This window comes from Myotis nattereri (assembly GCF_964212035.1).
Source record: "Myotis nattereri genome assembly, chromosome: 4".
Taxonomy (NCBI): Eukaryota; Metazoa; Chordata; class Mammalia; order Chiroptera; family Vespertilionidae; genus Myotis; species Myotis nattereri.
In genome coordinates this window covers 3,843,290-3,857,397 of record NC_138079.1, presented here as the reverse complement: position 1 = coordinate 3,857,397, position 14,108 = coordinate 3,843,290, and the positions used below count along the sequence as shown (strand labels likewise).

Sequence of the window (14,108 nt, the reverse complement as noted above, 5' to 3'; positions counted from 1 at the left end):
CATTCTTAATCTTTAATAAATAGAAACAATAAATAAATAAATAAATAAATAAATAAATAAATAAATAAATAAATAAAATACTGTGTACCCATACTATAGCGATCATTTTATTAGAAATATTTTTGTAAAGTCCTGACTGGTTTGGCTCAATGGATAGAGTGTCAGCCTGAGGACTGAAGGGTCCTGAGTTTGATTCTTGTCAATGGTACATGCCTGGGTTGCAGGCTCGATCCCCAGTGGGGTGGGGGGGCATGCAGGAGGCAGCCGATTATTGCTTCTCTCTCATCATTGATGTTTCTATCTCTCTCCCTCTCTGAAATCAATACAAATATTTTTTTAAAGAAAGAAATTAAATGCTTTCCATCGCCTATGTTGATGCCTCCTGAGCTTCTACATGGGAGCTTAACTAATAAGTAATAAGTAATCTGAAATGAAGGGGGGCTGGGAGCAGAGACTTTCAAAATGTTGCACCTCGGTTTACAATAATGATTGTTTTCTTTCTTTCACATTGTGGCCCATTACAAACATATGAGTAACATGCATAAATATATACACATGAACGTATCCTATATAATAAGAGCCTAATATGCAAATCGACTGAAAGGCAGAACCACAGGTTGGTGGGGGGCAGGGCCGGCGAGTGGGCAGCGCCAGGCCAGCCAAGGAAGGGAGCAGGCCTAAGCCATCAGTCGGACATCCCCCGAGGTCTCCCAGACTGCGAGAGGGCACAGGCTGGGCTGAGGGACCCCCCTGTGTGCATGAATTTTCATGCACCGGTCCTCTAGTTACTAACATAAAAGTTTTATGAAACAATACATATGCTATGTGTGACCCACTTTGACGTATCCTATTCCATTACATTGATATGTTCTAGTCCCGTGGTCGGCAAACGGCGGCTCGTGAGCCACATGCGGCTCTTTGGCCCCTTCAGTGTGGCTCTTCCACAAAATACCACATGCGGGCGCGCACATACAGTGCTATTGAAACTTCATGGTCCATGCGCAGAAGTCGGTATTTTGTGAAAGAGCCGGTATTTTGTGGAAGAGCCACACTGAAGGGGCCAAGAGCCGCATGTGGCTCACGAGCCGCAGTTTACCAAGCCGCAGTTTGCCGACCACTGTTCTAGTCTATCCCATCCTATTAAAAACTATCCCAGCAGTCCATCTGGAGGCAGCCTGCAGTTGGAAGTGCACAAGGCAGGGGTCTGTAGGGCCTGGATTTAAGACCATCCGGAGACAGATGCCCTGGCATCAGGGTTATGTGGGATCTTCCTTGCTGAGTTCTCAGAGAAGCAAAGCTTGAGAATTTAGAAGTCACAACCATGTTCAGGATCCCAAATTTCTAAACTCCTAGCTATGAAAATGAAATCTGTTGACGTAACTCACATTATTGTCTCTCTCCTGCCCCTTCCTGACACCCCAGCCCGCAAGGGAAAGGGGCCGCGTTACCGTAGGAGGAGCTGTTGAAGAGCTCGATGTTGAAGAAGGCGTAGTCCCCGCTGGTCATCCCGTGTCTGTGCGCCGCCAGCATAATGCCCCGGATGGTGTCGCTGCTCGCACACATGATCACCACTGGGAGGGAGGAACAACAACACGTGTGAGACGCCCTGTCAGGACACAGTGAGGATGCTGAGACCAGCGGGGGACGGCCGGCAAGGCGCGGGGTACTCACATCCCCGCCAGTGTCCTCACGAACACATATGGATTACAAAGGGGAAGGGTAGTGACATGACAGTGGAGAAATGCAGAGGATGCCACCATAGCCAAGGATGGAAGCCAATGTCACCAACCCTAGGAAGAGGCTCCTGAGCCTCCGGATGCAGCCCACCCAGGACCAAAGCCGACAAAGTGGGTGACCTGAACCTAACGGGAGGGGGGGGGGCAGCCAGTGTGGGGACAGTCTGTAGGAGAGTTGGCCTGTGCGCCTTGAAATGGTCAAGTTCGTGACCAACAAAGACAGGCTGGGGGAATGTCCTAGACCAGTGGTTCTCAACCTTCTGGCCCTTTAAACACAGTTCCTCATGTTGTGACCCAACCATAACATTATTTTCGTTGCTACTTCATAACTGTCATGTTGCTACTGTGATGAATTGGAATGTAAATATCTGATATGCAGGATGGTCTTAGGCGACCCCTGTGAAAGGGTCGTTCGACCCCCAAAGGGGTGGCGACCCACAGGTTGAGAACCGCTGTCCTAGACGAAAAGACACAGAAGAACAGAAAGCTCAGTGCAATGTGTGCCCCTCGAGTGGACCCTGGCCCTTTAAAAAATAATAATAAAAGTTTTGCTATAAAGGGCATTATTGAGACAACCGGAGAAACCTGAATAAGGTCTGAAAACCAGGTAACAGTACTGCACTTGTTTGTTCACAGTTCTGCTGTGGATGTGCAAGTGACTGTCCTTTTCCTGAGGACACACACCCAAGTACTTAGGCGTCAACGAGCGTGACAGCTGTACTTACTCTCAGATAGTTCCTTATAAGATAGCAATTGTCCGTGTGGTGTGCATGTGTATGTATTTGGAGGGAGGGGGGAAAGGGGAAGGGAGGGGAGGGGAGGGGAAGGGAGGGGAGGGGAGGGGAGGGGAGGGGAGGGGAGGGGAGGGGGAGAGGGGAAGGGATGGGAGGGGAGGGGGGAAGGGAAAGGGAGGGGAGGGGAGGGGAAGGGAGGGGATGGGAGGGGAAGGGATGGGAGGGGAGGGGAAGGGAGGGGAGGGGAGGGGTGGGGAGGAGAGAAGGGAGAGATTTGGAATGATGAAGCAAAAGCAGCAGAATGTTAGCAATTGCTAAAAACCTGGTGACGTCTACAGCACAGATGGCTTTTTATTAATTTCTTACATCTTTTCCCAAAACCTAAGATTCTTTCAAAATGAAGTTTTACAAACTGCTCCCAATGAGTCGCCAGGTTTGCCCAATCGGAGGCAGCGAGGAGTGCCAAATGCTTTCACACCTAATCGCATGGTAAATGCCTTTTCCCAAAAAAAGCCAACTCAGTGGTTCTGGGGAGGCCCCTCAGGTGGCAAATCAGAGGGCGAGGGAGGGGCCTGGGCTTTCTGCTGCCCTGATTCTAAACATTCCTCCCGGGCTGTGCAGCCTCAGAGGGACAGGCACAGCACCGGCCCCCCCTGCGCTCTCCGCTCAGAGCCACGCTGTCAGACACCTGGGCGCTGAGCAGCTCCAGAGTATTGCTGCCTGCTCCTAAGAGCATCTGCGGCCTGGAGTGAAGCAGGGACCTGGCCATGACCCACTGATCACTGTCGCTGTCCCTCGTCCCCATGACGGGGACCCCTGTGCCTGGTGCACACAGAGGAGGAGAGCGACCTGGAGAGGCTGGGTGCCACCCCGCGCGATGGCTCTCGGAGCTGTGCCTGCTCTCTGTGAAAGCACGGGCGCGGGAAGACGTCAGACCAACTCCAGGCCGAGCCAAAGCTGCCTTGGCAATGCGAGGGCCAGGGCTTGTTGGCGTTCCGTGTGCTGCGACCTGCACGGAGAGCGTCGGACCACGGCTCCGACATTCCTCATGCAAAGGGGCTCCGTGTCCAGGCCTCAGGCTCCGGAGCACTTGCTTCTAAACAACACAGAACTCGTTAGAGCTACCACTGTACGAGTAGCTGCTGTGTGTGCCCATGAAAATACTTACACATTTAGGAAACATAACCAAATTCTGTAAGGGGGTTTTCGAAGAAACACCTCGTTACTCATTATGATTTAGAGCTTTGTTTCAGCAATGATTAATTCTAGTCCCTGAAATCCAAAAAGAGTGAAGGTGTCCCACAAAACAGCCAATAAGGGGCTGAAGCTGGACACGTTTGAAGAGCGTGGGCTCCATGAGGGGGCGTCTCTGGGAGGGTCAGGTAGACTCGGGAGGCGGCCTGCCCGCAGCCCTCATCACTTTTTGATAACTCCTCATAGTCCGAAGTCTGCCTCTCCCTCCCGGACGCAGCACCTCCTTCTGCCAGCACATCACTAGCGGAGGGCAGAGTCCTCATCACCTGACTCAGCCATTTTCAGATGAGCTGAAAGGCAGACGACTGAAGTTCAACGAGGACCAAAGCGCATGAACATGTCTGCGCCGCCAGGCCGAGCCAAAGCTGCCTTGGCAATGCGAGGGTCAGGGCTTGTTGGCGTTCCGTGTGCTGCGACCTGCACGGAGAGCGTCGGACCACGGCTCCGACATTCCTCATGCAAAGGGGCTCCGTGTCCAGGCCTCAGGCTCCGGAGCACTTGCTTCTAAACAACACAGAACTCGTTGGAGCTACCACTGTACGAGTAGGTGCGCTGACTGGGGGGACGGTGAGGATGAACTCAGAAGCAGGTCACTCCGTTGGATGACTCAGGCATGGAAGGCATCAGGGCTTGATGACTCTACGTGTCTAAGAGACATCTCCCCGGCCCAGGACCAAGCAGGCTGGGTCCTCGGGCCAGAGCAGAAGCTTCCCTGAGTCCTGGCTGGGATCCGCCCGGCACTGGCCTCTGTGTCACTTCTCTTTCTATTTTTACGGTCCTGGCCCGTCTTCTGCTCTCCGTCCCCCTCATCATCAAGGCCCATTCCTTCTGCAGACACATTCTCTCTTTAAATGTCAGTGCCTCCTTGGACCCAGCAAGAGTGACCTCAGTGGCATTGTGTGGATCTGAGCAGACTTGGATTATTTGTGTGTGGACCATGTGGCTTAACTCTCAAAGGGAACCCTTAGCTTCCAAGTTCAGGGCAGGGTACTGTTTTTCTTGCATAAAAATCACGATTCAGTTTAAGTTGGAGCAAGGACTTCAAGATGCTGGCAAAGCGGGCAGAGCGGAGAATCCGCCTAGATTGGTAGGATAATCCCTAATCTCGGATGGTTGTTTCATTCCAGCCTAGCTCAACAGCAAGTATTTTTAGAAACCTGCCTTTAGACGGTCTATCAGGAGATTAAAATAGTTTTCATTAAAATAGCATTCTCTTCCTACTCGTGTTTCATCAGTTTACATAACTCATCAAACTACATGCTTAAATGAGTAAGCAGAACTGGCAGGAACAGATTTGGGGACAGCTCTTGGGAAGCCTCTGGACAAGTGTGAGAGGTCTGCAGGCCCCCTGCCAGCGCTCACCAGCAGGCAGTAATGTTTATAGAGAAGAGGCGTCAGCTAATCCTCTAAGCTGCTAACGCAGAGGTCAAGTAAGACAGTTTCTGCCCAGCCGTGTGGCTCAGTAGTTAAGCATCCACCCATGAACCAGGTGGTCACGGTTGATTCCTGGTCAGGGCACATGCCTGGGTGGTGGGCTCGGCCCCCAGTAGGGACGCGCAGAAGGCAGCCGATTGATGGTTCTCTTCATTGATGTTTCTATCTCTCTCTCCCTCTCCCTTCCTCTGAAATCAATAAAAATATTTTTTTAAATTTTTTAATTTAAAAAATGTAGACAGTTTCTACTGTATTTAAGTATATTTAAATATACAAATACTAATTTAAGGGTCAAATTTTTAAAATTCTAAAAGGGAGGGTGGTGTGACTCTAAGTTTCTGGATACCGTTTCCGTCAATCTGCCCTGTTTTCTCCAAGTTGCCACCGAAGTTGCAATGTTCCATGTCACCCTCCGCTTCCTGATCTCGCCAGTGTCCTCTGTAAGAGGTTCCTCGCTCCCGTGCACGCCCGAGGGCACCCTAGGAACGGCAGAGAGAAGCGCGAAGGGATGGCTATAGAAGTCCATCCGGAGACAGAAACATTCCAGGTAGCAGACCTGAAATGGGGGTACGCGTGCCTTTCCCCAGGCTCCGGTTTATGTTTGGAGCAACTTCTAATACGGTGACACTCAGCTCTCAAACTGCCTTCACTTACCCGCTCTGTCCCCACAGAGCGAATTGTCTGACCGGTGAGTTGAGAAGAAAACCCTGGGCACATTGGACTCCGCCCTTTCTTCCTTCCTCTTTGAGATGTGTCTGCTTTCGGAGAGCACACGGTGTGACTGACCTTCGTCATGGGGCCAGCGGCCTGTGCTGGAGGGGGCCTGCAGCCGGACAGCTGATCTGGAACTCAGTGGACGAACCTGCCTAATTCAGAGGGAACGTAACAAGCAGCCCTTTTGGCAGCAGATCTAAGTCCATGTTCTCAGTAAGTTTTATCGATATTAAAAATCGTATTTTCATACTGTCTATGTGACTCCTGCATCCGTCTGTCATTTAACTCTGTACCCGAAAGGGAACGGGGTGCTTCTGCATGGCAACAAAGCAAGGTGTGCATGTGCCGCAAACTGAGAACATGATAGCAGAGATGGAAAACCAATCTCCATGGTCGCTCTGGGAGTCGTCAAAAGAATAAATAAGAAAGATTTTTTTTAATATGTGTTTACTGATTTCAGAGAGGAAGGGAGAGGGAGATAGTAACATCAATGATGAAAGAGAATCATTAATTGGCTGCCTCCTGCACGCCCCTTACTAAGAATCATGCCTGCAACCTAGGCATGTGCCCTTGATGGGAATCAAACCAGGGACCCTACAGACAGTAGGCCGACGCTCTACCCACTGAGCCAAACCAGCCAGGACAAGAAGGATTTTTGTAAAGACAGGTGGTAAATGGGAGAAAGGGGATAAGAAAAGTAAAGTATCAATCCAGGAGATCTAACATCCAAATAAAACAAGTTCTAGAAAGAAAAAACAGAGAAAATGAAGATGATAAAATTACTGAAGGAATAATTTAAGAAATCTTCCCGGAACTGTCCGGCCGGCATGGCTCAGTAATTGAGCATTGGCCCATGAATCAGGAGGTCACAAGTCGATTCCCGGTCAGGGCACATGCCTGGGTTGCTGGCTCAATCCCCAGTAGGGTGCGTGCAGGAGGCAGCTGATCAATGATTCTGTCTCATTGATGTTTCTCTCTCTCTCTCTCTCTCTCTCTCTCTCTCTCTCTCTCTCTCTCTCTCCCTTCCTCTCTGAAATCAATAAAAATATATTTAATTTTTTTAAAAAAGAAATCTTCCCAGAACTAAAAGACATGAGTTTCTGGATTGAAGAGGCCTACCCTTGAATATCCTCAAGTGCATAAGGCAAAATACTAGCATAAAAATCTATCAAAATGGAATGTAAAAACATTGGGAGCAACAAAAATAGTCCAAACAATTCCAGGACAAAAAGAAAAACACAACATTCTATTGATAAAGAAGTGGAATCAATTCTAGCTTCCTAATAGCAACATTGGAATCTAAAAGACAATCCTTCAAATTTTGAGGGAAAATCATTTCATATCTAGAATTCTGTAAATACATGTAATGGTAGGATGAAGAAATTTTCAGTCATGAGATGTCTCAAACTTTAGCTCTCATTCATCCTTTCTGAGAAAGCTCCTGGAGGATGTGTTCCACTAAAACAAGAATATGAACCAAGAACGGACACAGAGGGACCTAATCAGAGAGGGGGGTGGTGGGAGTTGCAGGAGGACGTTGAAGAAGGAACCCGGAGTTACAACAATGCAGCATGTTTAGAAAATAACTAACCTGGAGCAGCTCAGGAGACTTAAAATATAGAATTGGTAGATGATTTAGTAATTCCATAGGAAACTAAGCAGACAAACAAAAACAGACTTTTTTTTAACCCCAAGGAAAACAAGTAGGGCGAGAAAGGAAATGTCATCGTAGTAGCCTGTATGGCTCAGCTACAAATAATTTTTAGAAGGTAATAATAATGTAGACACTAAATACTACTGAGCTAACCAAAAATTATAATGCAATCATCTTGGAGGGGAGACTGGAAGGAAAACTTGAGTGTGTGGTTAATAGGGAGTAGACGAGAACTAAATCAGCAACTTCTTCTGGGATGGTAAGAGATTAAAATCTAAAACTGAAAAAATCAAAAGCAACATGGGACTTAGAGGTATGAGGTCAAATACCTACAGAAACAGCTGCAAGCGTTGAAAACAGTTGCCTCTGGGCAGTGAGAAATGGGGAGAAGGAGACAGTAGGTCTGGTTTGTACTGACACCTGGAATTTTCTTACTTTGTAAACAATATAACTGTATAACTAACTTACATAAAAGTAACATGTTTTCAAGAAAAGTGACTTCTCTCTGGCTGATCCTACACTACATAACAACGGGTTTTATTTGCAAAATAGAGATTGCACCTTTATTTTTGTTGTTCACAAGGCTCCCGCTACTCCCAAGGTTTTCAGCATTTCCACAGGGCAGCCTGCAGTGCTTCTTCCCTGCTGCTGGGTCAGTTATTTCACTTATCATGGGTTCTTTGCTTAAAAATTCTGCTGATCAACCATTTGGTCATTTCCCCCAGCCTAATTCTAAAAATAAATGACTCTCTTCTGATTAAACACAGTAATCTCTACAGTGGTCATGCAGGCCCAGAGTAATGACACATTAACTACAGACCTGGTGCACAAAATTTGTGCATGGGGTGGGGGCTGTCCCTCAGCCCAGCCTGCATCCTCTTGCAATCCAGGTGATTTGCGAGACCCCTCGGGGGATGTCCGACTGCCGTTTTAGGCCCAATCCCACAGTGGGACCGGGCTTAAACTGGCAGTGAGACATCCCTCTGGCAATCCGGGACCGCTGGCTCCTAACTGCTCGCCTGCCTGCCTGATCGCCCCTAACCACTCTGCCTGCCTGCCTGATTACCCCTAACCACTCACCTGCCTGCCTGATTGCCCCTAACCACTCACCTGCCTGCCTGATTGCCCCTAACCGCCTCTGCCTTGGCCCTTGCCACGGCGGCTTCATCTGGAAGGACGTCTGGAATGACATCCAGAAGGTTGTTCAGCTGTCCGGTCTAATTAACATATTATACTTTTATTATATATTAGTTTTTCTTTCTACAGTACAGCATATAGCCAAATGAAATTTTAGTCATATTAGTATTTGAGATGGCGGCATTGTTAGTTTTTACCTTTTAAAAGATTCAAATATTTGTATCTGATTTTGAAGATGAACTTAAGTCCAAAAAAAGTGCTAAAATGTGATCTCCAAAGGTGGTGGGGGTGGGGGGGCGGACTCTCTAGCTCTATGATGTTTAATATTCAAAGACAGAAACACAGTCCATTGCATCTTCACACTTGAGTGAGCACCCATCAGAACCACCGACCGGCAGTGTGAAGGGCCTGGCTCTTGGGCCAGCTCTCCATTTCACAGCAGAGGAAGGGCCACCTCAGAGCAGGTGAGCGAGCGCCCAGGCCAAGCAGCTGCTGAGTGGAGAGGACACACCAAGCCCGGAGCACCTGCCTCTGACCCCGGGTCCTTCCCCAGGACGCGGCTGGCCTTCGAGTGGCAGTGAGGCTCATCATGGGTACAGACTGCCAGCCACTGTGATAACACTTCACGTCCACTGTGCACCACACACCTGGCGCCCGTGCCTGTGTGTTCGCTCATTTAATCCTCCCAGCATCCCTAAGATGGGGGTGCCCCTACGCCCCCCACTTTACCTGAGGAATCTGAGGTTTAGTAACAGCCCAAGCTCCCTCTCCAGTGAAGGCCTGAGCCAGGACAAAGGCTCTGGAAATCAAACCCCATTGAACCCAGTTAACCCATTAACTGCTTATGGCAGAGTAATGGCGATTAGCAAAAGGGAAAAGATCCCCAGAGAGAGCCATGTCATCAAGCAGCTCTCTCTCCTGGGGGTAGGGAATTTCCGGGCGAGGGGGAGAAATTGTTCTGTATTTCTGACATCTGCCAAGTCACGGTTAGAAATACACTTTAGAGTAGGAATGGTACCCTTTGTCCCCTGTAAAATACACAGGTCAGCCAAGCAAACTTACACCACTAAATTCAAGTTTAGACGAAAAGGAGCAAAGACTGGGTACATGGGCGAGGCTTTTGTAATGAAAAGCTAACCTGCAGCAACAGGCTGTAGTCCAACCCCTTGGAAGCCCCCAGGCCCATCAGGGCACAGTTGCCCTCCCTGCTGCCTGGGCTCAGCCACCCCTTGTGCGGCTGAGGGGCCCCTGGCTGAGATCTGCCCTAATCTGGGATGACAGGTCCCCTGGGCCGGGAACCCGAGGCCATGTGCTCAGGGACCACCCCGGGCACTGAGCCCTTCAGAGCAGATCTTGAGGGTTGGGGGCCATACCCACCCCAGCTAGCCCTGGGAAATCTCCAACTCCTAGCTCCCAGGCTGAGCCTGGGGTTCCAGAGGCCAGAGCAGCCCCGCATCTGCAGCAGCCCGCAGGAGCCCGCAGGGGCCCTCAGGGGCCCTCAGGGGCCCGCAGGAGCCCGCAGGAGCCCACAGGGGCCCGCAGGGGCCCGGAACGCTGGAGGCAAGAAGCAGATGCGGGCTGCTCCTCCGGCCGGGCGTGGCCAGTCCGCAGCCTAGGAGACAAGCACCGTTTTTCATAATCAGCGCAGCCGGCGCGCCCCGCCTGGCTGGCTGGCAGGGATTCTGCGCAGACCGCCTGGAGTTTGAAAGCTCAAAACTTGGCCACGCACCCCCACTGTCAACACCCCCCTCCTCCTCGCGCTGAAGCGTGTGCTCCCTGCGAGGCTGAGTGGCCAACTTGGGAAGGGCGGTGGCCGCTGCGCCATCCTCCAGGGCCCCTCCACCCACTCTCACCGGCTGCTGACACCTCCCGGCTCCCGCGGCCAGCGCCCAGGTGCCCGGCCGACCGTGCCCAGTCAGGGATAGCCCTGCACCTGGCTCAGCCCTGGCCGCTTCGGCCGCTGGGCGTGAGGTCGTGAGGAGCTTTGCTGGGGTTGCACCACTTACAATCCAGGCGCGAGGGGGAGCAGAGGCGGGATCCCTCCAGCTCTGTGCACCCCAAACCTGACACCGGTCCGGAGGGAACTGCGTTTGGCTGCCCTCTCGGCCCGCCCTTCCCCACCGTCTACTCGGCAGTGAAACGGGCCACATGGGTGCGTTCGCGATTATGTATCCGCGACCACCTGCTCCCCTCCCGCTCCCTGTAGCAGCGATACCTTAGTCAACCCCCCACCCCAGACCCGCGGGGAGAACTTGGGAAGCCCGTGGAAAGGGGCGTCCGCGCCGCTTCTCCAGCGCGCGCTCCGGCCAAGCCGCCCTCCCAGCGCGCAGGCGACCGATGCCGCGCTCGCCGGGGAGCGGCCGCCGGTGCAGGCGCGGCAGGCGTTTTCGGGGGAAACCACACACGTTTGTCTATAAGAGGCCGGAGGGGCCACGGAAGCACTGAGGGGGGCGGTCAGTGAGCCTTTAAGAGAAAGGCGGGGTCTGCGGAGGGAGCCGCAGAGGGGACCCGAGACCCGAGCGGGGAGCCGAGTGGTGGCGCAGCTGAAGCGAGTCTGCCCGCGCTCCCGCACCCGGAGGGGCGCACGTCTGGAAAGGGCTGGGCGAGTCCTTCGGGCCTCCGAATGCTTTCATGTCCCAGCTGGAGCCTGGCACCCGCCCGCAGTGCGCCCCGAATCGCTCGCCAGGTGCGGGCGAAGGGGGAGCCAGGGAGAAAAAGCCCAGGCGGCTTCCCCACACCTGTCGGAGCTGCGGACTCGGACGCCCCTCCCCGAGGCCCCATCCCCTTCGCTGGGCTTTCTACCTACACCCCGCGACAGACTAAGGGTGGAAGGGTCGTGGCAACCAGACACGCGCCCTCCCCGAGTCCTTCGTGCCGCAGAGAAGCGCACGGAGGTGCCGGGGGAGCCGGGGAGAGCGGCTGGGCTGCCGCGGGGCCCACGCCCCTCCCGCTCACCTCGCTCACTGGCCTGGATGTAGCGCACGATGTCCTCCAGGTCCAAGTCCTTGGTCTCGTCGAAGCTGTAGGCGGACGTGTGCAGACCCTCCTCCTGGAAGACCTCGTGGACGCCCTCCAGGGTGAAGAAGCAGTTGCGCTCCAGCTTGTCGTCGCTGTAAAGCAGCGCGGCGCGGCTCCACTGGTGGTGGCGGAACAGGGCGAGCATCATCTCGCCCATCTTGGCGTAGGCGGGCGACACGCGCGTGAGGTGCGAGTACTCCGTGTCCTTGTGCTGGAAGCCGGCGGCCAGGGCGCCCGCCGACAGCATGGGCAGGTCCCAGTGCGACGCCAGCCGGGCCACGGGCGCCGCCGCGTACTCGCACACGGGTCCGAGGATGAGGTCGGGCTTGGCGCCCCGCGCCGCCGCCACGCGGTCCACCAGGCTGAAGAGCGCGCGGTTGCCGCAGTCCGAGTCCTCGTAGGCCACCTGGAAGCGAGTGCCGGGCGGCAGCAGCCGCGGCCCGGTCCCGTTGCCCTCCACGCTGCGCAGCGCGTACTCGATGGCCGGCCGCACCCGGGCCAAGGAGAACAGGTAGGAGTCGTCCCGGGGCAGCAGCACCAGCACCTCGATCTTCTGCGGTGGCGGCGGCGTCTCTCTCCCCCTGCGCCCGCCGCCGCCGCCCGCGCTGCCGGCCAGCACCGCCCAGCCGAGCAGGGCGCACGCGGAGAGAGCCAGCGCCCGCAGGGACGGCATGGTGCCGCAGGAAAGCGCCCGCCCGCGCCGCCCGCTCGCCCTCGGCCCCCCGCCCACCCTTCCTCGGTCCTCCCCACGCTCCGCGCCCGGTCCCTGCGCCCCCTCGGGCGCTCTAAGAACACCAGATGCCCCCCTGCGCGCACTCGCCAAAAGATAGAGAGGAACCAGAGTCCTTCTTTGCAAGGTCACTCGTTAAAAAAAAAAAAAAAAGAAAAAAAAGTTCACCGGGTGTAAACCTGTACGCCTGTAAATATTTACATATATATACTTATTATAAATATATATATATTCGCCCTCCCTTTATATATACTATTTTGCTTAGAGGTGGCTTCTATTTGGGCGTTGCTAAGGTGGCTTTTGAAAGCGCATTTGTAAAAGAAAAAAAAAGTTCGACTTGTCCAAGTGCTTGTAATTGACGGTGCATCTCCCTCGCGTTTGATCTCATTGATTCGCGCCGGTTCCTGGATCCATAACCGGCGTTTAAATAGCGTGGCGGCGGCGGAGCGCGTTACCACACGGGGCGCGCAGAGGCCGGGCTTGTATTTCCAGCGGGTGCGGGGCGGGGTGGGGCACAGTGGGGGCTGGGCTGGGGGAGCGCTCATTAACATTCTTACATCAGGGCTCCTCCCCGCACCCCTTCCTTTCCCACCCCTCCGCCGTCCCTAACCCCCCGCTCCGCGCTAGCCCTGGGCCTTCCCTGAAAGCCGAAGTCGCCGGAGTCTGCGCCCGCGGGAGCCCCCACCGCCCCGCACCGCCTCCGGGGCCCCCGCCTCTCCCCCGGCATAGCATGGGCGCGCTCTCCCCAGCATCCAGCCTTAAAAATGAAAATGCTTTCGAAAGTACAGGAATGCGCGCAGGCACACGCACGCACGCACACCACGTGCAAAAATAAACAGGATCAGAGAAAGGAGTGGTCCTTCAAACATGGTAGTTTCGGTGCAAACGCCCGTAGGTCCGGCTCGCTCTCGCCTCTTCCTCACTCCGGCCACCTTCCCTCTGACACCCTCCCTTCCCCCCCCCTCCCCCCCCCCACCCCCCCCCCCCCCCCCCGCACGAGGTAAGGGAGCAGGGACCCGGGACCCTGAACAGGCGGCGGGATCGCGGACCGGGAGCGCCCCGCTGGCTCAGCGTTCAGCGCACCCCTCCTCCCCGAGCCCAGGCCCGGCCCCCGCCCCCGGGCAGCGCCGGTGCCCCCCAGAGGTGTCCGCAGAGGTGCCCGCTAAGCCTCCGCGTTGCGGGGATGCCGGGCCCCGCGCACAGACCCTTGGCCGCGGTGCTGCGAGCAGGAAAGCGAAACTTGTTGCTCCCAACGGCGAGCGAAGGGTTGGGCTTCTTGAGGCGGCGAAGAGCCTGAGAAGCATCCTCCAGGCGTCCTCCGGGCCCAGGTAACCAAACAACGAGACCTTCTCCCGAACCGTTACCCTGGGGGTCCCGGAGTGAGGCGCCCGCTCTGCTCCGACCCGAACGCTGGGCGGGCAGTCCGGAGCGCGCCAGGCTCGGTGCTCTGGGTCCTGCAACTCCGAGGAAGCTCCTGCCTCGGACCCGGTCCTGCCACTCAGCCGCAACCGCAGTGGGGACGGGGCTGGGACCGGCCGCGGAGCCGGAACCGTCCGTGGCCCGCGGAGTCCGCGGCGCTGCAGGGAGCTCCGAATGGAACCTGACCCCCATCCCGTGGTCACACGCTGAGGTCATTTGCAATGCGAACGTGCGGCCTTGGGGACACTGAAGTCCCGCAAATTAAAATAAATTGAAAA

The 14,108-nt window shown here is 54.4% G+C and overlaps 1 protein-coding gene across 2 annotated transcripts in view; it reads right to left on the bottom strand.

The window, feature by feature from the left end:
• The window catches only part of NPR3 (natriuretic peptide receptor 3), a 60,047-nt gene extending 47,505 nt beyond the window's left edge, over nucleotides 1-12,542 (bottom strand). For both annotated transcript variants that reach the window (XM_081089100.1, XM_081089101.1), the window contains exons 1-2: nucleotides 11,619-12,542; nucleotides 1,449-1,571 (exon numbers count right to left, since the gene is read on the bottom strand). In XM_081089100.1, coding sequence (XP_080945226.1) covers nucleotides 1,449-1,571; nucleotides 11,619-12,354 — 859 coding nt within the window. In that variant the 5' untranslated portion in view covers nucleotides 12,355-12,542. The remainder of the gene's footprint in view (nucleotides 1-1,448; nucleotides 1,572-11,618) is intronic.
• Nucleotides 12,543-14,108: the final 1,566 nt, after the last annotated feature.